Genomic DNA, 27,406 nt, shown 5'->3' with positions numbered 1-27,406 from the left:
ACAGCTTGCAATTTCCCTTGCCAGCATCGATGCTGATGTGGATTTTCCATCCCTCACCCCCTCCACTACGCTCAGCTCCCCAACTTGGCTTCATCTTCAGTCACAAGAGACTTTCATCCCTTCAGAGAAGGGAGATATGTCTCAGTGACAGGGCGTGCAAGGCACCTACTGCCTCCACCAGCAGCAGCGCGGGGAGGGACGCTGCTTTTCCCACGAGCTCCTGCCTCGTTTCCAATTTGCTGTCGGCGCAAAGCAGAAGAGCTCATTCAGTGTCAGATTTTTCAAGACTGGGGCTGGCCATAGAGAGCTGCTGGGATTTCCTGTGCAGGACATTGTTCAGTCCTAAAAGTGTGCAGTGGTTCAAAAAAAGAGCAAGATTTATTTCTTTGGCACCCAAGACTCTGCAGAGCTGTGCTAATTAACGTAGGAAATTTGGTAAGAGACATTAAGTCTTACGCTTTAAGGTTTAAGCCAGCCTCTAATTACGAGGGATTAGGAGATTTCCTGAACCATCCTTTGTAGCATCTGACACTGAACATCCCTGGAAGCAAGATGCTGTGCAGGTTGTGATGTGCTGGAACCCTGTCTCTGCAACCTTCCCAAACGCTGTTCCAGTTTCCCTGCTGCGCCTTCGGCTCCCAGCCCTGGCCCATCAGCCGCAGCTCACCGGCCATGCTGACGAGGCTGACAGGCCTTGATTGCAATTAACTCGCTGCTCCTCATTGCCCTGGGCCTGTTTTCCATCAGCACGGGCAGTTCAGCGTGCGCAGCCATCAGCAGTGAGCAGTGATGCAGGTGAAAGCAAGCGGGCTATGGAGATGGGAGAATCGCTGGAGAGCGTCATACAAAAGAGGACAGGAAAAACAGACAATTCAGGTCATGGTGTTCGGGGGGAGCACGTGAGGACCACGCTAGCAACGGGGATGGCAATTACCGTGTTAATTTGGCATCAAGGGGGTAAGGCCGCCTGCTGCCCCCAGCGTCAGGGGGGGGCTGTAAGGGAGGTGGGAGCAGCTGGGGCTTTGCTCCCTGGGTTTGTGGACAGTTGCACAGAGCAGGGCAAGGAGCAGCACACGCCACACCACGCGTCTGGGAGGGAGAAATCAAATATGCTTCACTTTGAGGAAAGAGACTCTTAGTTCTGATCTGGATGCAGCTCCAGCCTTCTTAAAATCCTTATTTTTGAGGTGGCAAATGCTTCAGGATAAACCCACAGCTCCCTGCTGTGTTAACAGCACCTGCTTGGCCGCTGTTAAAATGAGTGTTTCATGTCAGACTTTGTTTCCCATCTCCAACCTGGTGCTCCTTTCCTACTGGCGCTGATCCCAGGCATCCTGCCATTGGAGGCGTTCACGGTGATGCTGGAGCTGGTCCCATCTGCAGCCTCTGGAGAGCCCTTTGAGGAGGTGACACTGTGACTGCTGTGACCGATCCCCCGTGACCAAGCAAAGTGCGTACGCTCGCTGCAATCAACAGCGGCTCCTGGCTCGATACTGGTACAGTCAGATACTTATTTCTGCAATATTTGATGCTATGCATATTTATAATGCCCTCTCTCTGTTGATCCCAAAGCATGTTAATTGACTCATTAACAAAGTGGTAATTTAAGTCCCAACACATCTATAAATTAGGAATTTTACTGACAGGCTAAAGTGGCAATCCGAGGGCTGGGTTGGTTACAACTCAGCAGCCTGGCAATGGGGTGAGTTAAGGTGATTCTCTGAGCCTGGGAGCAGCACAGCCGTCTCTGCAAAGCCCTGCGATGCTGCACGGCCGTGGTAGGACTGAGGGGAGTTTTGTCATCTTGGAGACAGTGAATGTCCCCCTTGCCAGCTCCTCGCTTAATCAGGGCAACTCGCAATATCATCGGCAGCAAACGTCGACAAGAGCACATTTGTAGTTGCTGGTGTTATTTTCTCTGTAATGAAATGTCAAAGGAAGAGAAAACAGCAGCAAATGCCAGCAATTGGTCTTTTATCACACAGACGGTCAGACACAGGCTGTGCAGCAAGGGTGCCGATTTATTAGGAGGCAAACCCTGGCTGGATTTGACAAAGTGGAAGGAGCTCAGATTTCCATTAGTGATCACCTTTTCCCCAAGCCCGGATGTGCTAATTTGCTATAAATGCACTCTGCTATAAATACAAAGACAGTGGAGGGAACAAATGAAGCCTCGGGAACGTGTGCTGCCTCTGGCTGGGGGGAGGCTGGCACAGAATGGCACAGCTTCGCTGCCTTGGTTAATCCAAGCGGAGAGCGAACAGCCACCCTTGCAGTGAGCACAGTGCCTGTCACCCAACTCCTGTCTGGGGCTGTGTGTGCATTGTAAAGCTTGCTATGAAGAAATCCAGGATGGTTTGCTCGGCTGGAGTCCCACCAGCCGGGAAAACACATCAGCGGTACAAAATAATGCAGATGTTTCACTGAAAAGCTGCATTTATTTCATTGTGATTCATGGATGCAAACACCGTGGCGGAGAGGAGCAGTGGCGAGGATTTCTTTGCATTTCCTGGACAGAAGGGATGATGCTGGGCGTTAAAACAGCAGAGAGGAGCAGCCGTGCTGCTGTAATACTGGAGACGCAAACTTGGGTGTGTTGGTGATGCTGCAGAGCCAAAAATATCCTTGAGACAAGAGCACGTGCGCTCGTCAGGAGAGATGACAATTAACGAGGAGATGGATGGACAGCAATCGGCCAAGTGCAGCGAGGCTGGGGAGGTCAGCCGTGCGATGCTCCAGCTAGCGAGAAAGCAAGCTTTCCAAAAAAACAGTGCTGTGCCACACTCAGCCCTCTCGTCCATAAATAGATCTGCCTTTGCCTGCCCAGCCCACAGGACCCATCCAGCCACGGGCTCCTCCTGTCCAGCGCCCCAGCAGGGAGTTGGGTGCAGAGCTGGGATTTGGAGCTGCCTGATGCTCTGCCTTCCTGGGGAGATGATCCAAGTATTTTTTACCATTCCAGGGATTCGTATTTTCGGTACAAGAAAGATATTGAACTGCTGGAGCACATCCAGAGGAGGGCAACGGAGCTGGGGAGCAGGGAGGGTTTGTGAGGAACAGCTGAGGGCCCTGGGGCTGTTTAGTCTGGAGAAGAGGAGGCTGAGAGGAGACCTCATCACTCTCTGCAGCTCCTGGAAAGGAGGTTGTGGTGAGAGGGGTGCTGGGCTCTTCTCTTGAGTAACAAGGGATGGGATGAGAGGAAATGGCCTCCACTTGCACCAGGGAAAGTTTAGATTGGATATTGGGAAGAATTTCTTCACTGACAAAGTGATGAAGCCCTGGCAGAGGCTGCCCAGGGCAGTGGTGGAGTCTCCATCCCTGGAGGGGTTCAAAAACCGTGTAGATGTGGCACTTCAGGACATGGTTGGTGTTGTGTTGATGGTTGGACTGGATGATCTTAGAGATCTTTTCCAATCTTAATGATTCCATGATAATTTAAACTCAAATTATGACTTTTGGGGAGATGGCACAGCCACCTTCGGAGACCTTAATGTGATGACTTCTCCCTCCTAGGCTGCTGTTGTGGTCCATGACTCTCCAAACTGAGTGGTGACATTTGAAGAAATCCATTCTGCTACTCACGATGCAGCACCTACCCGAGCCAGCACAGTCAGCAAAACGAAGGGCAAACATTGACACCAGCACTGGAATTCATTGGGAAAACAGCCGGAGAAAGGCAGCGCTGGAGCTGGGTCTCACACCCTTTGCGATAACAAGCAGAGGAACAGGAATGCGCCCCAAGCACCTGGAGCTAAAAAGGTTGATGCAGAAGCCAGGGAGGATCACAGCAGCAGGAATGCTGGGGATCTTTCCCCATCGGGATGGTGGCCAGTGAAACTGCCGTGGAGGAAATGATGGGAACGAAGCAGCAGAGCAGCACACAAGTGCAGAAGCTGCTGCGCGAGCAAAGCGGAGCGCAGTGTTATATTTTTAGCTGGTGGTAGTGGTGGAAAATACAGAAATAGGAAAATAAATCAGGGATGTGTCCAATAGCTGCCGGGTGGCTTTCTCAGGCTGGTTTATCAATGAATTAATTGCAAAGGTGTCTGCTTTAACTCATCGGGTATTGGCAAGCAGGAAGCCCTCCAGTGAAATGCAGGCTCCTGCGTGGGAGCTGAGCTTCATCAGCGATTTAGTGAAACATTTGAGCTCGCGCTTAAAACCCTGGACTTCAGTTAGGGCTGAGCATGTGCTGAAAGTGAGCGCAGATCTCTGAGTTTCTGCACAGAGATGGATTGGGGTATACTTTTACATTTGTTCCTGGGCTCCTCGCTACACGGATCACATTGAGCGGTTGGAGAGTGTCTGGAGAAGGGGAATAGAGCTGGGGAAGGGGCTGGAGCCCAGGGGTTCTGGGAGGACTAAGGGCCCTGGGCTGTTAGTCTGGAGAAGAGGAGGCTGAGGGGAGACCTCATCACTCTCTGCAGCTCCTGGAAAGGAGGTTGTGAGGTGGGTGCTGGGCTCTTCTCCCAAGTAACAAGTGTCAGGACAGGAGGAAACGGCCTCAAGTTGTGCTGGGCGAGGTTTAGATTGGATATTAGGAAAATATTCTTCACTGAAAAGGTTCTCAGGCACTGGCAGAGGCTGCCCAGGGGAGTGGTGGAGTCTCCATCTCTGGAGGGGTTCAAAAGCTGGGAGTTCAGGAGTGGTTCTGCAGTGGACAGGTACAGTTGGACTCAATGATCTCAAAGGTCTGTTCCAACCAAATAATTCTATGATTTTTCAGGGGTTTTTTGGTATTTGAGTGCTGCTGCCCTTAGAGAGCTGCTCCACGTGGTGAGTGCACTGGAAAAGTCTCTTCTTTCACGTTCCCATCACCATCCCTCGCTCAGCCCTGGCTGCTCAGGTTCCAACCAGGCACTCAATGGAGATGTACCAGTGTCACCGTCCTGTCTTAGACTGGGCTTTTTAGAAGAGAGATTCTGCCTAACCCTTCCAACGCCCGCTTGTGTCCTGCAGCGGGGAACCAGCTGCTTGTGTCCCGACGCCCTACGGTTCAGCTCGGTGACTCCTGTGCCCTGGCTTCTGGCTACAAATGTGAGAGGAGAACGTTAAAATTTAACTAAAAAGAGATTTTCAATTACACAAATGATTCTGTGAATAATAGGCTTTGTAAGGTATTATTCTGCAAATCCTAAATATGGGGTTTAACCTCCTTGTTATTATCCTTTTAATTTCTAAAAGCCTTTGAGGGTCTTAATCTTCCATACAATTATGTTCAGTCTGAATTAAAAGCATGTTGGCGGCCGCGGCAACACGGAGGGCTGGCACATGCTCGGGCTAACCGCTATCAAACACCACGTTTAATATCATCCGCATTTTCTCATCCCAGGGTGGGGGCAATCAAACACATATTGGGGCAAACACAACTTTTTTGGTGTCATCCGAGTACGCGGAAGCAGGGCCACATGGATCGTGCTGCCATGAAGCCCCAGGAAGGGTTTCCTGCCCCGAATCTATGTGGGACCCCCAATGGGAGAGGGGGGAACCCCATGGGAAAGGTGCCTCTGCAGAGCTGGTGTCTTCTGCTCCTCCTTCCCACAGGTGTTTGTAGGGGGCTCTGGGGGTCCCAGGTCTCCAGTGGGGAAGCCCTGTGGGGAGCATCTCAAAGAGGGAGGGGCAGCTTTTGGGGGTCCCCAGGTCTCTGCCAAGTCTCAGTGTCCCTGCAGAGCTCTGGGCACCCCCAGGTCTCCAGGGGACCATGCCCTTCCTGGGGGGCTCCTTGCAGCCATGGGAGAGGTGGGATGCCCATGGGAGTGGTGGGATCCCCATGGGAGGGGTGGGATGCCCATGGGAGAGGTGGAATCCCCATGGGAGGGGTGGGATCTCCATGGGAGAGGTGGAATCCCCATGGGAGGGGTGGGATCTCCATGGGAGGGGTGGGATGCCCATGAGAGAGGTGGGATCTCCATGGGAGAGGTGGGATGCCCATGAGAGAGGTGGGATCTCCATGGGAGGGGTGGGATGCCCACGGGAGAGGTGGGATCTCCATGGGAGGAAGGAGATGCCCATGGGAGAGGTGGGATGCCTATGGGAGAGGTGGGATCTCCATGGGAGGGGTGGGATGCCCATGGGAAGGGTGGAATCCCCATGGGAGAGGTAGGATGCCCATACAAAAGGTTCCCCCCTCCCCCGGAGCTGGTGTTTGCTCCCCGTCTCCTGCAGGTGTTTGTGGGAGGGGTGGGAGTCCTGAGGGCCCCAGGCGTGCAGTGAGGAGAAGCAGACCCCCACATTTTTGGGGGGAGGGCAGCATTTTTGGGGGACCCTCAGGTGTACAATGGGGGCACTTTATGGGGAGAAGCAGAGCCCCACATTTCGGGGGGGCAGCAGCTTTCAGGGGAACCCCAGGTGTGCAGTGGGGACACTTTATGGGGAGGAACAGACCCCCACCTTTCGGGGCGGGGGTGCAGCAGCTTTTGGGGGACGCTCAGGTCGCCCGTGGGGCGGCCCTGTGGGGCACAGCACACCCCAAATCTTTTGGGGCCTCCCCGGTGTGCAGTGGGGACACTTATAGGGGAGTAACAAACCCGCAGATCTCGGGGGGGGACGGCAGCTTTTGGGGGCCCCCGAGTCTCCGGGAGGGGACGCTCTGTGGGGCGCAGACCCCCCCATCTCGGGGCGGGGCTGCAGCTTCCGACACCCCAACTCTCCGCCGACTGCCCCCGCAAATCCCTCCACAGAGCGCGGAGGGGGCGTGGCCGGGTGACGGCACGCTCTGATTTGCATACGGCCCCGCCCCCGGACGCGGTCAGCGCTGGCGCCGCTGGAAAGTTTGCGGCGGGGCCGGGATGGACGCGCTCAAATCGGCGGGGAGAGCGCTGCTCCGGAGCCCCAGCGGGCACAAACCCTCCTGGGCCGGCGGCCGGCACAAGAGTGAGACCCGTGTCCCCCTCGTCCCGCAATTCCTTGTCCCGCACCCCCGTTTCCCTGCACTCCCCCCTTGTCCCGCACCCTTTGTCCCGCACCCCTCTTGTCTCACCCCCTCCTTGTCCCGCACCCCCTTTTCCTGCACCCCCTCCTTGTCCCGCATCCCCTTGTCCTTTACACCCCCCTTGTCCCGCAGCTACTTCTCTTGCCCCGCACGCCCTTCTCCCGCATCCCCTTTTCCGCATCCCCCTCTCCCGTACCCTCCTTGTCCCATACACCTCCTTTTTCTTTTTCCTTCCCCCCTTTATCCCACTCCTCTACCCTCTTGCACTCACTATTCTTCCTCCGTGATGTTCTTTGTCCCCTCTTCTGCACCCCCTTTTCTCCTTCCATCCCCCTCAGCACCCCCTCTCCCATGTCCCGCACCCCCTTGACCCACACCCCCACTTTTTCTTCTTCCTTCCTGGCTGTATCCCACCTCTCACCCCTCTTGCACACACTTTTCTCCCTCTTTGAGCTTCTCCTTCCCTGGTTCTGTACCCCCCTTTCACCCCATGCACTCTCCTCAGCTTTTTCCCACCCCCCTGCACCCTCTTTCTTTTCGCATCCCTTTTTTCACTCCTTCTCACCCCCCACTTTACTCCCCCTCTTTGCACCCCTTCCTCCACGCAGCAGTGGGGTGGGATGGGAGCCGGAGGGGGGTGTCCGTATCTCTGTCCCCGTGCCCCAAGTCGGAGCAAGGGATGGAGAAGCCCTGTGGGCAGTTTCTGGCCTTGTCCCATTTCACGTTGCGCAACCGATGGCCTCTGGGCAAGCGGCCACTCAGCTCTGGCCCAACGTTCTTCCACAGTGGAAGGGCAACCAGCCCAGCTGTCCCCTTCCCGGCCGTGGGTCCAGGCCCTGCTGTCGGTCCCCGAGCATCGCAGTGGGCAGGAGGAGGGTGCCTTGCCCTGCCCACCCCCCCTTGCCACCCTCCTGCGAGATCAAACTCCTTGACTTCACTAATCTGATGGGATTGACCCAGTATCCTTACACCTTTCCTCTTGGATTACAGACCAACAGCTGCGGGACGTGGGGGGCGGCAGCGGGCTGGAGGGCAGCCGTCGTTCTCGGGGGGCTGTGTGGTAGACGTGGGGTGCTGCCCCCAACATGGCCTTATGGGATGTGCCTGGCAGAGAGGCACAGGAGACGCAGCACCGTCGGGCTCACGCCGAGCCTGCTGCGCAGGGGCCTTGCAAACCAGCCTCGTGCCCTCCGTGGGGTGGAGGGTGTCACCATCACCGCCTGGGACAGAGGCACCTCAGGCCTGGGTGCAATCGTTTGTGGTGCCTGGTGAGGTGGTGATGAACGGTGCAGAACAGGATGCGTGGAGAAAGTCTGTCTGTCTGTGCTGCCTCAGGTGCTCCTTCGTTTCTGAAAGCTCTTCAGTGGCAGCAGTTAAACCACCCCTGTTTCCATCCCAGGCCGGCGCAAACGGTGTGTGCCAGGCACCTCACTGCAGCCGGCAGCGTCCCAGGCAGTGTGGGGTGCTCGAATGTTCCCGTCCTCGGGGCTCCCAGTCCTTAGTGAGGCCCCAGGCTGCCCTGTGCAGGGTCTGGGACCAGAGGCCATGTCCTGGGTCTGGCTTTTGGGGCAGGCAGCTGCTAATCCATTGCCCTTCACCTCAGCATTCCCACCAAGCTTCACTGCCGAGGGTGGGAGGGCAGCAGCAGTGCCCTTGGATTTTGAGACATCCAGGCTATTTGCTGGCATCCTGTTTCTAGCTGGAGCATGAGATAAATGCAGTATCCTGGCTTCTTGGTGCTTCCTTTCCCTTTCCAGGTTTGGGATCTGTTAGTGTTGAGCTCTTGCCCTTGTCTCCCTGGGGACCGCTCCCACCCAGCTTCTGTTGTGTAGACCTTAGTCAGTGTGAGGCTGGCCAGGATGGTTCACTGCTGGCACCCACGCCCAGCGCCGGGAATGGTGCCATGGTGCTGGAGTTTATGGCTTTTCTCCTGTCTCACCTTTATTGCGAGGCTGAGTCACCAGGGGTTACCCCAGGGGTGTGTCTCATAGAACCATGGAGCAGTTTGGGTTGGAAGGAATCTCAAAGCCCATCCAGTCCCACTCCCTGCCATGGGCAGGGACACCTCCCTCTGGCTCAGGGGCTCCAAGCCCCATCCAACCTGGCCTGGAACCCCTCCAGGGATGGTACAACCACCACTGCTCTGGGCAGCCTGGGCCAGGGCCTCCCCACCCTCACAGCAAAACATTTCTCCCTAAGTTCTCATATCATTCTCCTCTCTTGCAGCTGAAAACCATTCCCCATCCTCCTCTCCCTGCACTCCCTGATCCAGAGCCCCTCCCCAGCTTTTCTGGAGCCCCTTTCAGCACTGGAAGCTGCTCTAAGGTCTCCCTGGAGCCTTCCCTTCTCCAGGCTGAACAACCCCAGCTCTCAGTGTGTCATCATACAGGAGGTGCTCCAGCCCTCAGATCATCCCCATGGGCCTCTCTGGACTGGCTTTAACAGATGCTGTCCCTCTGCTGTGCCCTGCCCTCATGGTCTCCAGGGAGCTGCAGAGTTTGGCCCTGCTGTTCGGACAGCTGAAGGAAGCTGGATACAAGGCAGTGAAGCCTTCAGGGACATGTTTTGTCTCCAGTGAGTGGAGGCTCCTCTCCATGAGCCCTGTTGCTCCCCAGGGTCGTGGGGCGCCTTGGCAAGGCTGTGGTTTGTTGCTTCCTGCTCAAGGCAAGACCCTCCGTAAACACGAGAGATCCTGCGGTGCCATTTCCGTGGCTGGAAGTTCACTCCTGCGATGCAATTTCAGGCTTAGAAATACCCACCCCACTTTCAGTTTGGTCCCAAACTCATTTCTGTATTTAGGACTGTCCTTCCCAGTACATAAGGGAAGAGGCTGGTGGCTCCTCGGTGATTTCCAGTGGAGAGCAGAGACCTCTCCTGTCTGGTTCTCCATGTGATGGGCTTCTCAGGGCTATTAGTGACCAATTTAGCAAGTCGCAGCACATCACCTGGATCCCTGCAGCTGTGCATGGGCTTAGCTACGGTAAATCCTGTCTTAGTCTCCACGGGTGGGTGATGGTTAGTGCAGGGGAAGGTTATTGCCATGCGTGGGGCCAGACCGAGCCCTCCCCTGCTCCAGGCTGGGGCTGATGCTCAGGATCCCCTCTGTTATCGAGTGGGCCTGGACACTGACAATTAACCCGAGAGCTACTAATATTTGCTGTGCCTTGTGGAAAGAACTTAGAATCATTGAATCGTTAGTGTTGGAAATAACCTCTGAGCTCATCCAGTCCAACCGTCAGCCCAGCACCATCGTGCTTGTTAAACCGTGTCCCAAAGTGCCACGTTTACACGCTTTTTTGAACCCCTCCAGAGATGCCCCACTGTCCTGGGCAGCCTCTGCCAGGGTTTTTTTTCTTGCAGCAAAGAAATTTTTTCTACTATCTAGAATATCTAAACCCCCACACAGCGCAACTTGAGGCTGGAGGGGTTATTCTTGTCTCTGCCCCATGTCCTTCGTCCAGCACCTCACAAGAGCTGGGCAATACTCTGAGCACCCAGCATGGCCAAACCAACCCCCTGCTCATACCTAAACTTTCCCTCTGGGCTTGACAGGGGTATCCTTATGCATTTGAGAATCCAAGAACCTCTTTTTTCCCTCTCTAGAGCTCCCGGAGAACTGGACAGACACCCGTGAGACGCTGCTGGAGGGGATGCTCTTCAGCCTCAAGTACATGGGCATGACGCTGGTGGAGCAGCCCAAGGGAGAGGAGCTCTCTGCAGCTGCTGTCAAAAGGATCGTCGCCACGGTGAGTGTCCGTGTTGGAGCAGGGCTCTGTCTTGTGCTGCTCAAACCAGGCTCTCACTGGGGAGGGTTTCAAAAGCTGCAGATCTAGAGGCAGTGCTGTTTGTCAGCAGCCTGGGGGGGTGTCAGGACTGCAGGTCCAGGGGTGAGCAGGCGTCTGGTGGTGTCGGTAGAGATGCAGAGAGCAGCACTCGGGGGCCCTCAAGGCCAGCCCCAGCCCGCGGATGGAGCAGGCTGAGGAGAGCTGGTGTAACGTGTCTGAGCTCTGGCTCTCCACGATAAGCTTGGGTGACCCTGGGAGTGGAAGAAGCCTCTGACCTAGTGCAATCAGCCTTCCCCAGGGCCATCTCTCCTTGAGCAGGGCAGGGACAGCATCTTGAGTGCAGCTAGCACATGAGCAAGAGCTGGGGTACAGTTCTGAGTTTTCCTTCCTGGGATTTGGAGGGTTAAGAGGAGAAGGGAGCAGGACAGCTTGCTCTGATTCCCAGCCAGTGCAGCCACCATCTGCTCTGACCTCTGATGCGAGAGGGATGGATTTTCAGCCATCCTCAAGCACCAAGCCTCCCTAGAGCCCCTGCTTACCAGGCTCCAAGTAAAATTAACACTTCTTTAAGCCCTTATAAAACTGAATGAGGCAAAGACCCAACTGTACAGTTAACTGTCATAAAACTCAATGGGGTGGCGAGCTGCGCTGGGTAATGACGGATCCTTTCCCTGCAAGTGCTGAGCTGGACAGGAGGGAAGGGCTCACATGAAATGGGAGCCACTGGCAAAGCCTTTCACGTCTGCTCTGATCCACTGAGAACAGAGCCTTTAAATAAAAGCCCTAGGGCTGAGGCCAGCCTGGAGGGTGAAGACCTACTGCTGGCTGGTCTGGATGTGGCTCAAGTGAGGTCCTCAGGGTGCAGGGCTGAGGTTCCAGCTCTGCAGCCTGCTCACTGTGTGTATTTTTAGGGAGAGAAGCTGGGCAGCGAGCCAAATGTAACCTGAAGGGTGAAAGCGTGAGACTAGTAAATGAGAGAAAGTGGCCCTTAAAAGCCTGTTTTAAACCAATGTCCTGGCCTTGGTGTTGAGATGCTTTGCCACTTGGGTGAGGTTTGGCAGCACAGTTTGAAGCTGGTTGCTTAGGAGCCCGTGTCCTGCAGGACTGTCCCTTGTGTGCATGTCTCCTTTCTGCTCCAGAGCTGGCCCTGAAGACCAAACTTCCCGGGTGTGCACGGTTCAGCCAGAGCCAAACTGCATTATGCCAATGGCCCACGGGGAAATCCTCGTGGAGGTGCTGGGATGGAAGTACCTCTGGGGAGGGAAGGGGGAGGGATTGTGTCCTTGTCTCGTTAATGCCAGCAAAAATCACTGCTTCAGGGAAGGAAAAATTCTAATGAGTGCCTTGTCACACCTGGAAGTGAATGCAGGCTCTTGTACCAACAAATGCTATTAATGTGCCTGCTGGGTTGTGGTATCCGGAGTATCTGCTCTGCTCCTGTGCCTTTGAATATATCTGTTTTAAAAGCCTGTGACTTTCCTCTCCATTTTCCTCCCAAAGGCAAAAGCAAGTGGAAAGAAACTGCAAAAAGTGACTCTGAAAGTCTCACCCAGAGGGATTGTGTTAAACGACAGTGGAACAAATGAGCTGATCGAGAATGTCTCCATATACAGGTGAGTTCCAGGATGCGCTTCAGTGGGTGTGTGCCCCGAGGGTCCTCGTCTGCTCCGGTCTCCACCTGGGCTGAGCTGACGCCTCACTTGCCATCACGTTTTGATGGAAAGCAGTGGTGGGGGAAGGAGGGCAGTTGCTAAACCTAAGGTAGATTTACATCTGGTGCAATAAGTGCCCAGCGAGGGGTAAGGAAAGATGTAATGACCCTGGAGGTGTCATGTGTATGTATGACAGCTCCACAGCCAAGTGCTCCATGGGTACGCATGGCTTTCCTGCCTCTTCTCAGCACTAGAAAAGCCAAAGCATCGGGGTGATGGCAAGAGTTGAGTACAGAGGTCAGAGCATCTCTGAGTGGGTGAGGAGCCGGGGCTGCCCTCCCCTCGCTGGCTGCTCTGCATCTCTGATCCGTTTAAGTAGCTCTGACAAAGAGCAGAGCTGGGACAGCTGCTGAGACCCAGTGCTAGCGTGGGGAGGATGGGGTTATCTGATATCCACTCCTCAGCCTTTGGCAAGTATTTCTTCTGAGGAGACTGGAGGCAAGCACAGGCCTGGCGGAGCACATCTCAGCTCAGATCTGGCCCTTCTCCACCTCCTCTATGCCTTCTCCCCCTGCATCCCTCCCGCTCTGCTTCTGTCTTTCGCCTGTTGCTCTGTCCCCCTTTGCTAAATGTGGGGTGGGAAGCACTGGGTTGGCACGCTCTCTGGAACCGGACAACTAACCTGCTTGCTTTTCTCTAGTTTAAACTAAGCAGTTGCATACGGCCGCCGGTGCTGAGCCCCAGCCCTCCCCAGGAGATAAACCCACTGCTGCAGAGCAGAGCTGAGCACAGCGGCCACGAGTGCCATCACACCAAAATTGAAATCGCTGCGCTGGTGTGAAGGGCAGGCAGAGCTATGGGGTCGGGGTTTTTAGATGCTGCCTTAAATTCTGCCTGGACGCTTTAACAGCCAGCGATAAAGCTGTTGCTGCCAGTCAGTGCTTGTGTACGAGCATCCCCTCAATCCAGTTGGCTGAACTCAGCATGTCCTACCTAGGCTTCTGGCGTGGGGACTGTTGCTGCTCCCCAGGGATGCTGGTGCTGCGGGAGGGGGCGTTAACGGTGAAATCTGGAGTTTGTTTGCGTGGTGAGGTTCATCTCCCCCTCAGTGAGCGTGCTCCACCGGTGGCGGTGCCAGGGCTTTCCTCTAACACCTCTGCTGGCTTCTCTTTGGCTTTTCCGCTCTCTGGGGAGATGTTGGCTCGGAGCTCTCGCCCCAGATCAGATATTTGAGTAGGACGGGGTGGCCGTTGCTATAACACAGCCACTGTCACCAGATGTGCCACTGCCAGAGGCCACGGTTGTAAAACTGGCTCACAGGCGGGTGTTATCCTTTCCCTGGAAATAATTGGCCATCGAACACGGAGCTGAGTGCTGGGGATGCTGGAAGGGCCACGTGCCTGTGATGCTGACCTTCTGTGGCCTTGTCACAATTATTGAAAGAGTGGCAACACTGTTGTGGGAGAAAGGAGTGAACTTCCAAGTGCCTTTTTAATACACAGCATGGCTCAGCTCTGGAAAACAAAATATAGGCCATCGAGCAGAGGCATCCGCACACACCACAGGAAACTAATGTGGTGTAAATACATTTTGAATGTGGCTTTTTTTAAGTCCCAGCATCTGTTGGGAGCTGGAACCTTCCTGTTCCCTCCCTGCAAACTCTCCGGGGCAGCGAGAGCACGAGCAAGGGGCAACTTGGGGCTACGGGAGATGTTTGACTGAACTGTTCCACTTTTTCCTGGGGTTTTCTCTTTCCTTAACACCTCTTTGACCTGTCACATGCCCAGGGAAGAGGCTTTGCTCCCTGCTAGCACCCGCTGCCTTGCACTAAACCTCTGGGGCTGCTTCAGCTGGTGCTTTGCTGTCTTCAGATGAGATGCTCAGTCCTGCAGCTCCTGATACAGATGGACCCCTGGAGGTGGTCAAGGAACGGGTGGATGAAGTGCTTAGGGACATGGTTTGAGGGAGTGATAGGAATGGTTGGACTCGATGATCCCGTGGGTCCTTTCCAACGTGGTGATTCTATGATTCTATGGGAGGAAGTGGTGGCTGATGCCAAGGGACCCGCTGCCCTGCAGAAGGGAGCTGAACTCTCAATCGTAGCCCGGTCTCCCCAAACTGCTCAGCCTGTTGCTCTTCCAGAGCCTTGTTCAGTGTTTTGCATTCAGCTCTGCCCTGCCTGGGGGCTGGGAGATAATGCCCATCCTTGAGGGTACTGCAGCTGGGAGCCTGAACCTCCTTCACCATGTCCTGAGTGCTCAGGGGTCTCAGAGAACACTGTGCATCTGCTATTGCGCTTCTCACAGCTTGAATTTCAGCCTTTCCAATGGCTTTTCTTGGGCATCCCTGCATTAATTTCTTTCCCTGGTTTGAGCCTCAAGATTAAATTGTAGACTATGAAAAAGTCCTTCTTTCTCCTTGCAAGCTTATCCTCCAAGCACAATCTTCTGGAGTCTCTCTTCTGAAGGCATAGTCCCATTTGTCAGGCATAGTCCCAGGCTGGCACACTAGAGAGTCTTCACTTTCTCTAACCTGTCCTTTCTCACAAGATGAAACGCTTTCTCTTCTTTCCTACCTCTGCGTGCGATGCACATGGTTCACACCATGGCTGTGGGAGTTGCTCTGGGCCCCTCTTATGCTCCAGCCAGTGGCATCAACCCTTCTGCTTTGGGAAGAAGTTGCGCTGAAGCCTGGTAGTGCTCCTGTGCTCCCTGTGCCATCCCTGCTTAGCCCCAGAGCTGGAAGCCCTGGGTTAGGTCAGAGGAGGGGTTGGTTGATCTCCCTTGTGTGCAGTGCCCCAGACAAGACGTTTCGTTCTGTCTTTCAGGATATCCTACTGCACAGCAGACAAGATCCACGATAAAGTGTTTGCCTACATTGCCCAGAACCAGCTCAATGAGAACCTGGAGTGCCATGCCTTCCTCTGTACCAAACGGAAAATGGTCAGTCCAGAGGAAGAAATGGGGATGTGGCTGTAGGAGGAGGAAGCAGAGAGGGGATGTGGCGGTGAGATAACAGCTCTGCCCCTGGTTAGGGCGTTTGCCCCAGCAAACGGCTGTGGGAGAGCACCCACCCTCTTGTTGCCATCCCTGCCTGCTTTGCAGGCAGTTGATCCTGGCGATGCTGCCCAGTTTCTGGCTGTCACTCTCAAGCAGGCGTAGCTCCGGGCTGTATTCAGCCCATCATCTTGGCAGGTAAAAGCTCTCCCTGGAGGTCTGGGGTAGGTGTGAGAGGACCTGACCCTGCACCAGCATCTGAAACACCTCTGCTGTGCTGTGGTCCTGGCTGCTGGGACTCTTCCCTGCTCAGCATCCGCTTTCCTGGGCTGCTGGCGCCTGCCTGAGCCCGGCGTGTGGGGAGGCTTTGGCAGGCACAGAGGTCTCGAGGGAGGCTGGCAGCGAGGTGCCCAAGGGGCGGCTGCGTTGCTGGGAGGCATTTAGCCAGCGGTTCTGGGCTCGCTGCCCTGGCTTCCTTCTATTTCTTGCTCTTGAAGCTCCATGTCCTGCTTTTAGTGGGGTCTTTGCAGATGGGGCTGTGTCGTCCCCGTGGGAGCAGCACAGGAGAACCTGCTGCGTGCTGAGGATGGGGCTCGAAGGAGAGATCTGTCTATGGAAAATGGTCTCTGGCTCTTGTTTTAAACCTGCTTGTGGGATTTTTTTTTCCTGCTGATTCAGTGCGTCAGGGTGGGCAGAGACCCAGCGCTGATGAGCTGGCAAGGGGGAGAAGTGGGTCACTGGGCACCAGTGCAAGCGGGGCAAGGAGAGCCCTGGAGGTCTCTCAAGTGGAGCCAGAGGTGAGGCTAAGCGCCCTGCTCACACCAGAAAAGGGCTTTAGGGGAGAGGAAGAGCAGGTCGGATCCCTCTGCCCCCAGAAATTCTTCTGGTGCCTGTTGTGGGAGCGGAGAACGGGATCACTCAAATCTGCAGGGAAACAAACCTTCTGAGAGCCGTTCCCACCTGGTGCATCTGATCCCTGGGTCCTTAGGAGCATCCTTGTGCTTGGGAGCATCCTTGTGTCCGAAGCACGGCCGCTGCAGCTCTGTTAAAATTCTGTGCCTCTCCTGCCTCATTTTTTTTTTTCCAGGGAGAGAATAATGGAAGCTACAAGTTGTCTCCTTTCTGCGGCGTGTGCTCCCATCCTTGCATGGCGAAGATAAGCCTCGCTCTGCAAATTAAAATTTAAATCTCCCCAGTGCTAAAAGAATATCACAGTGGTACATCAGCTCAGTCCGTCTCCCTCCAAATAAGGTTCTCCAAGGCCTTTTGTGGCAAAACCTAGAAGTATTTTGTCTATAAAATACATGAACACCGTGATGGTATGGTGATGCCCTGCCCCCAGACCAGGGACGGTCCTTGCCCCAGGGCAGGGTCCTTGATTGTACACACAGCTCCCAGTCATGGGTGTATAATTAGTCTGTATTTTTAGTTCATGGGTAATTCTCAACGGTCTCTGGGTCTATTAAACTTGATTCAGATGTGACAGCTTAAATTGTAAACAGCTGTGAGGAGTTTCATACTTAATTACCATATTTAAGTTTTTGCCATAAAGCGTTTGCACTTCCATCAAAGATGTAAATAGCTCCGACGTTCAAATGAGCTTTGCGAGGCTTAATTGGCAGCAAGCGGTTTGCTGGGGCTCCTCACCCCCCGCTGTCTGGCTTTCGGGGGACGCCTGTGCTCCGTGCGTGCTCCCACCGTGTCTCTGTCCTCCCCACTCCCAGGGGCTGCGGGTTATGCACCCAGATTTGTTTAGTTTGCAACTTCGTAAAGCAAACTCGTGCCTCCAGGCTACTGCAGAGCGCTACTCGTTATCTCCTCACACTTAAACTGCTCGGGAGCTCTGCCTTCTCCTAATGAAACTGGCATTTATGGCACTATTTATACATCCTCCAGCAGCTCAGGCTATTGAAGGCGGTGGGGTTTTTTAATGCTGCTCAAGCTGTCAGCTTGGGGCGGAATGGAGAGGCAAAGGGGAAGGTGTCCCTGCTCCTCCTGTGGCTCTGGCTGTTGGAAAACAAGCACTCAGTGTTGGGCAAAGCCAGCAAGATCCCAACTTAGCTCGGGGAAGCCCCTGAGGTCTCTTTTGTCCTGCCTCTCCCGCTTCCTGTTGGAGAGAGCTGTAAATTCAAAGCATCCTCGCACATCCAGCCGTGCGTGGTGCCAGAGGGGATGGACCGCAGCTCTGTGCATCCCTCCCAGCACTGGTGTGGCCGAGAGCGGTCCAGGGCTCAGCCCAGGCACTGCTTCCCTTTGAAATGTTGGTTGTTCTGGTGGGTGATGCTCTTCGTGTGCAGCCCAGCCCACATCCCTCAGGTTGCTGCGAGGATGAACCTGGAGCCGTGCAGCACTTGAATTTTTTTAGATCCCACACAGGTGTGGGGTGCAGGAAGAGCTGCACGTGTCCTGCGGTTGGGAGCAGCTCTTCTCTCCCCATCCATCAGCTCCTCCTTCTTGTTACACCTAAAGACAAATCCACAACAAGCCGCGTGTCCTACGCAGAGCGAGTCTCTGCTTCCATCGATCTTTGATTACCCCTTCCCAGCCAGGCATGGAGCCTGAACAGCAGCGAACTGGTTGGAACCAAGTTAACGTGAATCTGCAGAGCAAAACCTCCAAATGATTTAAATCTACACGCAGTCCCATCCATTAACGTGCTGCCTCCCTGCTGTCTTTCCAGGCGCAAGCGGTCACCCTCACCGTAGCCCAGGCCTTCAAAATTGCGTTTGAGTTCTGGCAAGCGGCTAAGGAAGGTGAGATTTTTTTTCTCTCTTCCCACTCTTCATCCAGGATTTCAAGGGATGACTGGTTTTTTTGCAGCTTTCAAGTGCCTTTTCCCCTTCCCTCTGGATTTCCAGGCTGCTGTTAAGGTTGATCCAACCTCCGGTATGATTTAAGACATCTCCCAGGTTTCTCTTGACAGCCTTGTAAATTCAACCAAATTCTGGCTGCGCTCTTTTGATGCAGGCGGGTTGTGAAGGACTTGGTGCTTGGCTGTGGAACTGCAGAGCCTGGCTGCTGTTGAGGTTTTTGCTTTCACCTTCAACGCGGTTCTACAACGCACCCAGAGCTTGGGCTGCTCTGGGCAGAGGAGACCTGTTGGCGCATCCTTGCTGTCCTCCCTGTCCCTCCTCCCTAAAAGCTGGCAGGGAAGTACTCTGCAGACAGTGATGAAGTCTCCTTCTTTTTCAGAGAAGGAGAAGCGAGAAAAGTCCATCTTGGAAGGAGAAGGGACAAGCAGCCCCAGCTCGGAAGCCCACGTCTGTCCAGACACGTGTAAGTCACCAACAGCTTGGGGATGGGCAACAGCCTGAGGTCCATGGGGTTTTCCCTGAGCAGGGCAGGCTCCTGGGAGGGCTTTGAAGATGGGCAAGGAGCGAACAGTTCCATTGTAGAAGAGATGTTGCCCTTGGCAGAGCGCTTGGGATGTGGAGGCCACCTGCTGGGTCCTTCCATCTCCCCTTAAACGTGTCCTGCAGCCCCTCGTTAGCAGCTGCTGCCCCAAATCTGTTTACTTCTGCTCGAGACAAATTGGCCATGATGTCTTTATGAGCTTAGCACAGACTCACATATCCCAAGTTTGATTTTGGATTTGTACCAGTCCTAAAAGACTTGCTATCCCGTTGGCTGAAGGAGATGGACATCCGGGCGCTGCTTTGGCTCTCCTAAGAAAGGAGAGGCATGTGAAAATAAAACAATAAAATAGTAAACTGCCTCATAATTCAGTGCCTGGCGTGGCTCCTCTGCTGCCTCTGAAATGCAAGACGCGTAGCCAGGGAGAAGTGGGACAAAAGGCTAATCTCTCTTCCATGCTGGCCATGGAGATAAGAGGATTTGGCATGGAGGAAAATAGCATTAAACTGGGCTTCCTTCCAAACTGGCACGTCTCATTTCTTCGTGTGAAGGCCCAGGACTGGAGGAATCTGTCACAGGCAGTGGCACATCAGGATAAACGATGCCTGGGGCTGCCATGGATGTAGGAATGGGCTCTGGCTTCTGCCTGGGGGATGCTCTGTAGCCGGAGCACTTCTGCATCGCCCTTACTGCAGGGTGATGGGAAGGACCCAAGGCTTCCCTGAAACAACCCAGTCCGTGGTGTACCAGCAGCCCACAAGCTACAAACTGCTCTTCACCTCATACAGGATTTGCCCTCCGTGCCTTAAAATAAAGGTGCTGAATCGATGCCGTGGGCTGAGCTGAGGTGTTCAGGGTCTGTTCCCACCTGGAGCTACGAAGCGCTGGGGCTGGGATGCCCTGGGGTCAGGATGTCTCAGTTTTGCCTGGGGCTGATCCTGGCTCATCCTCAACATGAGCAGGTACGCAGGAGCCTCCCCGATGGCTGCTGGTGGGAAGAGGTGGCCAACCCTTCCCTTCCTCCCTGATGAAGGGGTCTTAGGTGCCTGATCAGCAGCAAAAATTATTCAGTCTGAAACCAGATCCCCAGCCTGGGTGAACACAGCTCCTCCAGGCTCAAATTTGCAGCCATCCTGGAGGAATTCAATTCCACCCTTTGATCCCCTCTTGAGGAGAAACGATTACTGCACTGCACTGCTCTTGTGTCATGTCTGGTTTCCCCTCCCCTGGCTCATTCCCTTTCCACTTTGTTCACAGCAGCGGCTACGGGGAATTTGCTGGATTTAGAAGATCCTGCCAAATCACCCCTGACCAGCAGGACAGGCTCCCCATGCTTGGATAACAGCACTTTTGGGCCCAGCTCTTCTGTAAATAACAACGTGGTGTGGGTAAGTGTGTGCCTCGGGGCACTGTGGTGTCTCCTGAGCTGGAGGGTGTGATGCCACCTCCATTTCTTCTGCTTCAGGTCCCATTATAGGGCTTTTCCTTGGATAAATTTCTCCCAGGAGCTCTGGGACGGCTGAGCTGTTCATGCAGAGATGCCTGAGCGAGGGTTTCAGTGTCCTACTTGAAATGATCGATTAGTGTTCAAGTACCCATTGCCCTTTTTAGGCTCGGTAAATAAATGAAGGAGATTGCGAGGCACTCTGAGAAATGCCGCTGTCAGATAATTGAATATTACTTATTCTCAAGCAGCATTTCTCAGTGGTTTGTCACTTAATTGAGAGACCACCTAACTGCACCATTCAGGGGGAGAAGTCATTATGTTGATGGCTTTTGTTTACTGTTCACTAAAACCAGGTTATATTTATGTTCCTTATTACTCTTATTTCCTCTCATTCTTGTTTGTGGCTGTATCTTGCTTGTGTGAGCATGGATGGCTCCTCTAAAATGTCCTCAATCATCTGGCTTAATTGTTTCATGGATCACTAATGGAAAAATAACAACCTAGCCAGCGTGCCTGGGTGTGCATCCCTAGGGAAGCCTCACCAGCCACGCTGGGTGATCTCTAAAGCCCCACTCGACCTGGGACCTCGTTCCCACCACATGCCCACTCTGGCAACACACTGAATTTTGGAGAATGGCATAATAAAGGCCTTTGCTGGGTTTGAGCCTGAGGCTTTTCAGGTTAAACCTGAAGATCAGCTCTAAGTCATATCAAATCCTGGAGGCTTATCAGCAGTCTCCAATCTCTCCCTTCTTGCAGGGCTTTCATACTTTATGTATTATAGTAACTCTGTAAGTGCACCACAAGATTTTGGGAATAGCAAAGCCCTCGCACAGAGCCCATCTTCCTCCTTGGGAAACCTTTCTCCCCCAAGCAGCTCAAATGCTTTCTCTGGGAATCTGTAGGAGCAGATCAGAGATGGAGAATCCAGAGGTGCTTCCAAGCAGCGCATCTTCCCCCTGGCCTGATGCAGACTTGCTTTCTGGGTTCCTGATCCAGAAAAGCCCCGAGGGTTCCCTGGAGCATCTTACGGAGCTCTGTCAGAGCAGGAACCTGCAGCGTATGCCACTCTTGTGGCAGTAGCTGGAAGAGCCAAAGCTTGTGGTTAACCCCAGAGGGGGATGTGGTCCAGCTGCTGGGCCAATTCCAGCCCGTGCACGCAGCGGGGCAGAATTAGCCTGGTTTGAGACAGTGGGAAAGGGCTAAGCCGCTGCCCCATCACTGACTCTGAGGGAGCACGGCATCCAGACCCAAGCCCTGGGATGGCTCTGAGGAAACCTGGACCACCCAGAGTTACACCTCTACCCTGGAGCTTGTGCAGAGAGTGAGATAAAACCTGCCGGAGGAGGCAGATTGCCGAGAGGAGCGTTGCTTTAGGCACTTGCAAATCAATATATCTATATATATTGTCTGCCGTGCTCAAGTGCAGAGCTGGATCTCTAAATCCACTTTTGTGTGTTCTCTTAGCAACTACTCTCTCTTTTTTTATCTCTTTAACAAAGGAAATGGATGATGGTCTCGACGAGGCATTTTCAAGGTAATTCTAATAACTCCCTTTACGAGTTCACGCCACTGGGGAGCAGCCCGGGGGACTTGGCTGGTGACTGGCTGTTAATAATGCTTTTAATCTAATCAGCCGCCGCAATCTGACCTAGGCAGCTGCCCCATCAGTGCCTCAGCTGGTAATTGAAAGATAGGCTTTGAGGCTGGCTGATAAGCCAAATATTTTGACAACCTTTTAAGGATGGAGAGAGGCTGTATGTGATAGGGAATTTAATTCCCCAAGCAGTTGGTGTGTCCGCTTCCACTTTGCCAGGATGGTTTGAGGCTGCCTGTTTCCAGCCCCCATCCCAGCTGCAGCGATGCTGGTCCCAGCTTCTAGCACAGGGGACTTTACCCGCCCTCACTCCTGCGTGAGGTTTGGAATAACCCTGGGATCTCATTCCCATCTGTCCCTGAGCCACCAGCAGCTGCTGAGGGCAGCCTCCCTGCTACACCGGTCTGTGTTGCAGCGTGGTTGCGTCAGGGCGACTGATGCAGCAGTTTTGCATTCATGCACCTGAGCACGTTCCGAGTTTGTGGCTGTAGTTTCATTTGGCTTAATCCACTCCCCGATCCAAATTAGGAGCTTCCTTGCATGTGCACACTGAGCAATCCAGCAATGTTAAACAAATCCATTTTCCTTCAGGTGAGTTTTCCTGCCTGTCCTCAGGCAGGCAGACCCCTGCGGGTGATGGGGATGCTTTAGTGTATGCGGGTCCCATCTTCCCGATCAGTGCGTGAAGCTGTTAGGGCAGCGCAGGCTGCGGAGACCCCACTTTGGGCAAAGAGCTGCCCTGAGGGCAGGTGCTACAGGCAGCCTCCTCCTCCAGCTGGAAGGCACTGAAAGAGAGAGTCGGGCAGGAGCACGGCTGAGCCCCGTCCCGTCACCTCCCAGAGAGCCACTCACCTCCACCCAGGTTTGCAGCAGCGCAAAGAATTGCATGCTCAGCTCTACAAAAACAGACCTTCGTGCCTTGTTTGGCTCTCAGGAGTGATTTACAGCTTCCACTTCCATGGTAGCCCTGTTCCCAAGTCATGTTTGATAAAGGGGCTGCTTGAATTTATGTCTTAATGTCATCTAGTTTCCTCACCTCTGTTCCTTGCCCTACTTAATTAAGCAGATGTTTGTTGGTTGCGGTCTTTTGTTTTGCATTGCTGGATGCCGAGCTGTCACATCACCCTTGGCCTTCTGGTGACTCAGTATTTGGACTGCTCCTCCTCCGAGGCGGATGCTTCCGAGAGCCTTCCTGACACATCATCATCGCTGGTCATTTTTCTTCTTTATTAAAAACCATGCACGTGGCTGGTTTCATCCGAGGCTTATTCGCCATCGCGCCTCCGCTGGATGAAACACCAAATATTTGAGTTAACCTTTGGCCCTGGGAGAATTGATGCTGCAGTGTTACACTTTCACAGAGGTATTTAATAACAACACAACAGAGTGGGGCTTGTTAGGATGGGCTGAGATGAAGAACCCTTCAACCTGACCCTGTGGGCTATTAAACGTCACCTGAGTCCTGCTGGGTCTTAACGAAAGGAGTTAAATACCTGGGCTGCACGTTCAGACCATCCCACCGTGAAAACTGAGTCACTGCTGCGAGGCTGCTCCTTTGGTCAGCAGAGCATTTACACTGAAATCCCAGCTAAGGACACACCTGCCAGTTCAAGGGAGGAAAAAGGCACCGTTCTGCCAGACCATTAATATACGAGATGTCTAGACTGCAAATTCCCGGGATGCCGGTAGGGGAAATGTTAGGATAAAACAGCAGCAAAGCTGCAACGAACTTGAGAGCACTGCAAATGTTATGTGCCAGCTCTCCCCTTACTGAATCATTTCATTCCAATAGAGGGCTTTGAAATGTGGAGCTGCAGGTCGGGTTCAGCATTACGGATGCATCGAGCATCCAGGCTATAAACTGCACAGATTTGTGTTCTTACTTTCTGTTTTTCTTCCCTCTCAGACTGGCTCAGTCGAGAACAAACCCTTATGTCCTCGACACAGGACTGACAGCTCAAGACATCCAGAGCGCAGAAACACTCTCACCTGTAGACTGGAATAAAATAGATTCCAACACAGGCGAGAAAGATGATCTGTTCATGTTTTGAGGTCAAGTGCATCTAACAGCTGACGAGAGAATAACCACTAAAAGTCCATGGACTGAATCATGCCGTTCCGGGTGCTGTGCCCAGGGGACTCTCTTCAGGGCTCTTCACCAAGCCAGGTGATGTTACAGCACAGTTTAGACCAAAGCTTTAGAAATGTAACACAGATTTTTGTACCTTGCTTTTATTGAAACCACAAGATGCTCTTGAATATATTTATTCACAGCCGTTACAGTTTACATGTATTATTGGAAAGCGTGGAGAGCATCTACAGTATTAGGTGGCAATAGACCACGAAAGAACCTTCAGCAGTGCCTGTTTCTCTCTGAAAAAGACTATGCCACACCAAAGTCTCTCTGTATATACTGCTCTAGACAAAGGTCTGCAGATGCAAATGCAATTGCAAGCACAACTGTTACTAATCCACCGTTTCTTGAACACCACGTCGCCTGCCGAGGCGAGGGGAGGAGATTTGCAGCAGCTGCTAACAGTGTCAAAATCAAAGAGGTAGCAGAGATCTTGCTTTTGTTGTGAATGTCTGTGATACTCTCACAGTTGTCAATCACCCCGATGCGTTCTGGCTGTTTCTCTGCCAGCTCCGTATGGGAATTGACACTTTTTAACCCAAAGACTCTATGAAGTTTTGCACTTTATAACTTGAACAGAAAGCAATGGCCCGAGTTGTCGAGGGAAGCAGTGCCTGTAACTTCTCTTCCAGAAGCTATTTACCCCGCAATGCTGCAGGTCTGTTTCAGAACTGACTACTCACGTGCACCGTTTCTGATGCGACTCGAAATGCTGCGGCTCCGTTGCACTGTTGGCTTGAAAAGCAAAACCACCGTGGAGGAACAATTTGTTTTGCTAAAGCGTGTTGAAAGTTGCAGGTTGGGTGAACCCAGCAGCACAATAGATCTGTGTTCTTGGCTCTGCTAAGTGGATTTGGCTGTGCATGCCTTTTTACTGTCTCAGAACCATTTGGTCGTTGCTCACTCAATAGACTCAAATGGAATTGGATTAGGCAAGGCCAATACCTGGGTGTTCAATTAGCAAGAGGTGCCCCTTCCAGCTCTACTCCGATCCTCTTCCCCTCCGACTGCCACATCTCCCATGAGGCTCAGAAAGCTTCATCTGCTCCTGGAATTGAAAATAAGTAATGGAAGAATAAAGCTTATGCTAATTAAAAGATTAAGTTTAATGATCCTAAATAGTCGCACTGACAGTTTGCAGTGTTTGTGGCCTTATGTGAAGTATACTAATCTGTTTTATAGATTTGTAACTTGGGTTTGAAACACTAATTCATTCCCCAGATAGCTCTTTATAACTCTCTTAAAACTGCTTGCAGGGAAAAAAAAAACCCTCTTTGTCAGCTGTAAGAATTTATTAGGAAACAGCTGAGTGACTCTGACTTAGATTTGACGTTTTTTATGCCCAAGTGGTGTTGTGAGAAGGTATCGAGGACCTGTGAAGCTGACTCATCATGTCTCTTAATAAAATGTGTGCTCTGTTTATCCTGCAAAATTGTGTTTAAAGCAGTTTTACATCCTGAAACTGCTCTGCCCATCGCTTATTTGAGCATCACGTGTGGCAATGTCTTGCAATTAAAGGAACTGTGGTTGCCCCATCCCTGAAGGTGTTCCAGGCCAGGTTGGATGGGGCTCGGAGCCCCTGATCCAGAGGGAGGTGTTTGAGGGCTTTGAGGTCCCTTCCAACCCAAACCATTCCATGATTCATTCAGTTTGTTGGTGCTACAGAGGCACACGGTAGAGATGTGAACCTATTGCATACGCAATGCCAAAACAAAGTGGTTGTATCAAAGCGCCTTGTCCTGACCCTGGGGAGTGGGGATTTTCCTAGGAAAGAGCTTGAGCTGCAGGAATGGACCGTGAGGATTCTCTGTACAGTGATTTTTCTCCTCTTCTGGACACTCTAGGAGCACATCCTGAGATGCACAGTACTAGACGTGTGTGTATATAGTTTTTTTAAGAAAACCTTCTGCTGTAAAGAATATCCATACTGAAGAAAATAAAACTTCTACCATTCTTTGGAGTGTCTGTGCTGGGCGTCTTTGTTTTTACCATGGTGCTTTTAACACGTAGAGAAAGCTTTTGTATTTGCAGCTGGTGGAGTTCGCTGTCTCCCTTGATGCACAGCAGTAAGCGATTGGAAACATCTGTGGGAGGTTTGTGTCCTTCAGAAGACTTTCCAGGGCCATCAAGGTGGGAAATTAGGCACTAGCCCGCCGTGCTGCCTGCAGGAAACACTTGTGGGGCTGGATGCGGCCACACAGGATGCAACAGCTGCCTTCCCTCCTGCTCCAGACTCGGGGCTGACTGGTTTAAATCCGTCCCTGCATCACTGGATCACCCTCCAGGTAAGGATGTGACAGCTGCTGGAGCACATCCAGAGGGGAGCAATAAAGCTGGGGAAGGGGGTGGAGTGCAGGGGTTACGAGCAGCAGCTGAGGCCCCTGGAGATGTTTAGTCTGGAGAAGACGAGGTTGATGGGAGACCTCAGCACTCTCTGCAGCTCCAGAAAGGAGGTTGTGCTGAGGTGGGTGCTGGGCTCTTCTCCCAAGGAACAAGTGATGGAACAAGAGAAAATGGCCTCAAGTTGTGTCAGGGGAGGGTTAGATTGGCTATTTGGAAAAAATTTCTTTACTGAAAGAGTGGTGAAGCCCTGGCAGAGTCTCCATCCCTGGAGGGGTTCAAAAAAACACATAGATTTGGCACTTGGGCCATGGTTTAGCGGGCATGGTGGGCTTGGGCTGATGGTTGGACTGGATGATCTTCGAGGTCTTTTCCAATCTTAATGATTCCATGATTCTGTAGGATCAGAGAGAGAGGTCGGTGCTTTGTTCTCATCTGCAGGTAAACGTGGTGCATCAGAAACCAAAATCCCTTAAGTGACGGAGTTTCTGAGTCGCTGTGCAAAGTGCTTCTCCCCTGGGAGAAGTTTCGTTTGTACAGCTGCCGTTTCAATAAGAACAGCCCAGCGAGTCCAGCACTGCCCTGCGGACTCAGCCTCCCCCTGCAATTCCTGCCTTTGCTGGCTGTGATCTTGGAGCAACCCGGCTCCCACAGCCACCAGCTGCTAACGTTTGCCTGGGAACCGCACGGAGAAATTCATCCGGGCATGCTGACAAACAGATTTAACCTGTGAGTAGCACCGGGCTCCCTGTGGGGTGTTGGAGCTGAGCTATGGGCAGAGCAAAGAGACTTTGCAGAGGTGCCTCTTCTCTTCCACAGTGTTAGACTGCTGTTCCCGTGCACGTTAGTGCCCCAGATTGTGAGTCCCAGCAGTCTGCGCCTTTGTGTATAACTGATGGCGATGCCAAGGTACAAATTGATCTTTCAGTTTTGATGTGACCTTTTTTGAAGTGGCAGTTAAACTCTCAGCATCCATTTCCTTCGCTGGCGCTGGCAGCACGCTCGGGAGGCAGCAAGAGAGGGGCTCGGGGTGCCGAGATGGGGCTGTGCCACGGAAAGCAGCTGCCCTGCTCGGTGGGCTGCGGCGGCCAGGAGAATCATAGAATAGTTTGGGTTGGAAGGGACCTTAAAGATCATCTAATTCCAACCCTTCTGCCATGGGCAGGGACA

The 27,406-nt window shown here is 53.1% G+C and overlaps 1 protein-coding gene across 4 annotated transcripts; it reads left to right on the top strand.

Annotated features, from left to right (window-relative positions):
- Positions 1-6,743: 6,743 nt before the first annotated feature.
- LDLRAP1 (low density lipoprotein receptor adaptor protein 1) lies at positions 6,744-26,199 on the top strand. Of its 4 annotated transcripts, XR_008453328.1 has the most exons (10): positions 6,744-6,873; positions 10,535-10,677; positions 12,217-12,329; positions 15,196-15,310; positions 18,045-18,117; positions 18,557-18,640; positions 19,976-20,106; positions 21,668-21,702; positions 22,829-23,125; positions 23,669-23,804. XR_008453328.1 is itself a non-coding variant. In XM_054086512.1 (9 exons), the coding sequence occupies exons 1-9, from the start codon at positions 6,789-6,791 to the stop codon at positions 23,811-23,813; spliced, it is 921 nt and encodes a 306-aa protein (XP_053942487.1). In that variant the 5' UTR covers positions 6,744-6,788; the 3' UTR covers positions 23,814-26,199. The 4 variants fall into 4 exon arrangements, 3 of the variants coding, with proteins under 3 accessions (XP_053942487.1, XP_009561744.1, XP_053942488.1); XM_054086512.1 differs by lacking the exon at positions 22,829-23,125 and having other exon boundaries at positions 19,979-20,106; positions 23,669-26,199; XM_009563449.2 differs by lacking the exon at positions 22,829-23,125 and having other exon boundaries at positions 23,669-26,196.
- Positions 26,200-27,406: the final 1,207 nt, after the last annotated feature.

Source organism: Cuculus canorus, chromosome 22 (assembly GCF_017976375.1).
Source record: "Cuculus canorus isolate bCucCan1 chromosome 22, bCucCan1.pri, whole genome shotgun sequence".
In the NCBI taxonomy this organism is placed as follows: domain Eukaryota; kingdom Metazoa; phylum Chordata; class Aves; order Cuculiformes; family Cuculidae; genus Cuculus; species Cuculus canorus.
Note: the sequence above shows the minus strand (reverse complement) of the source record. Positions and strands in the feature narration are given on the sequence as shown.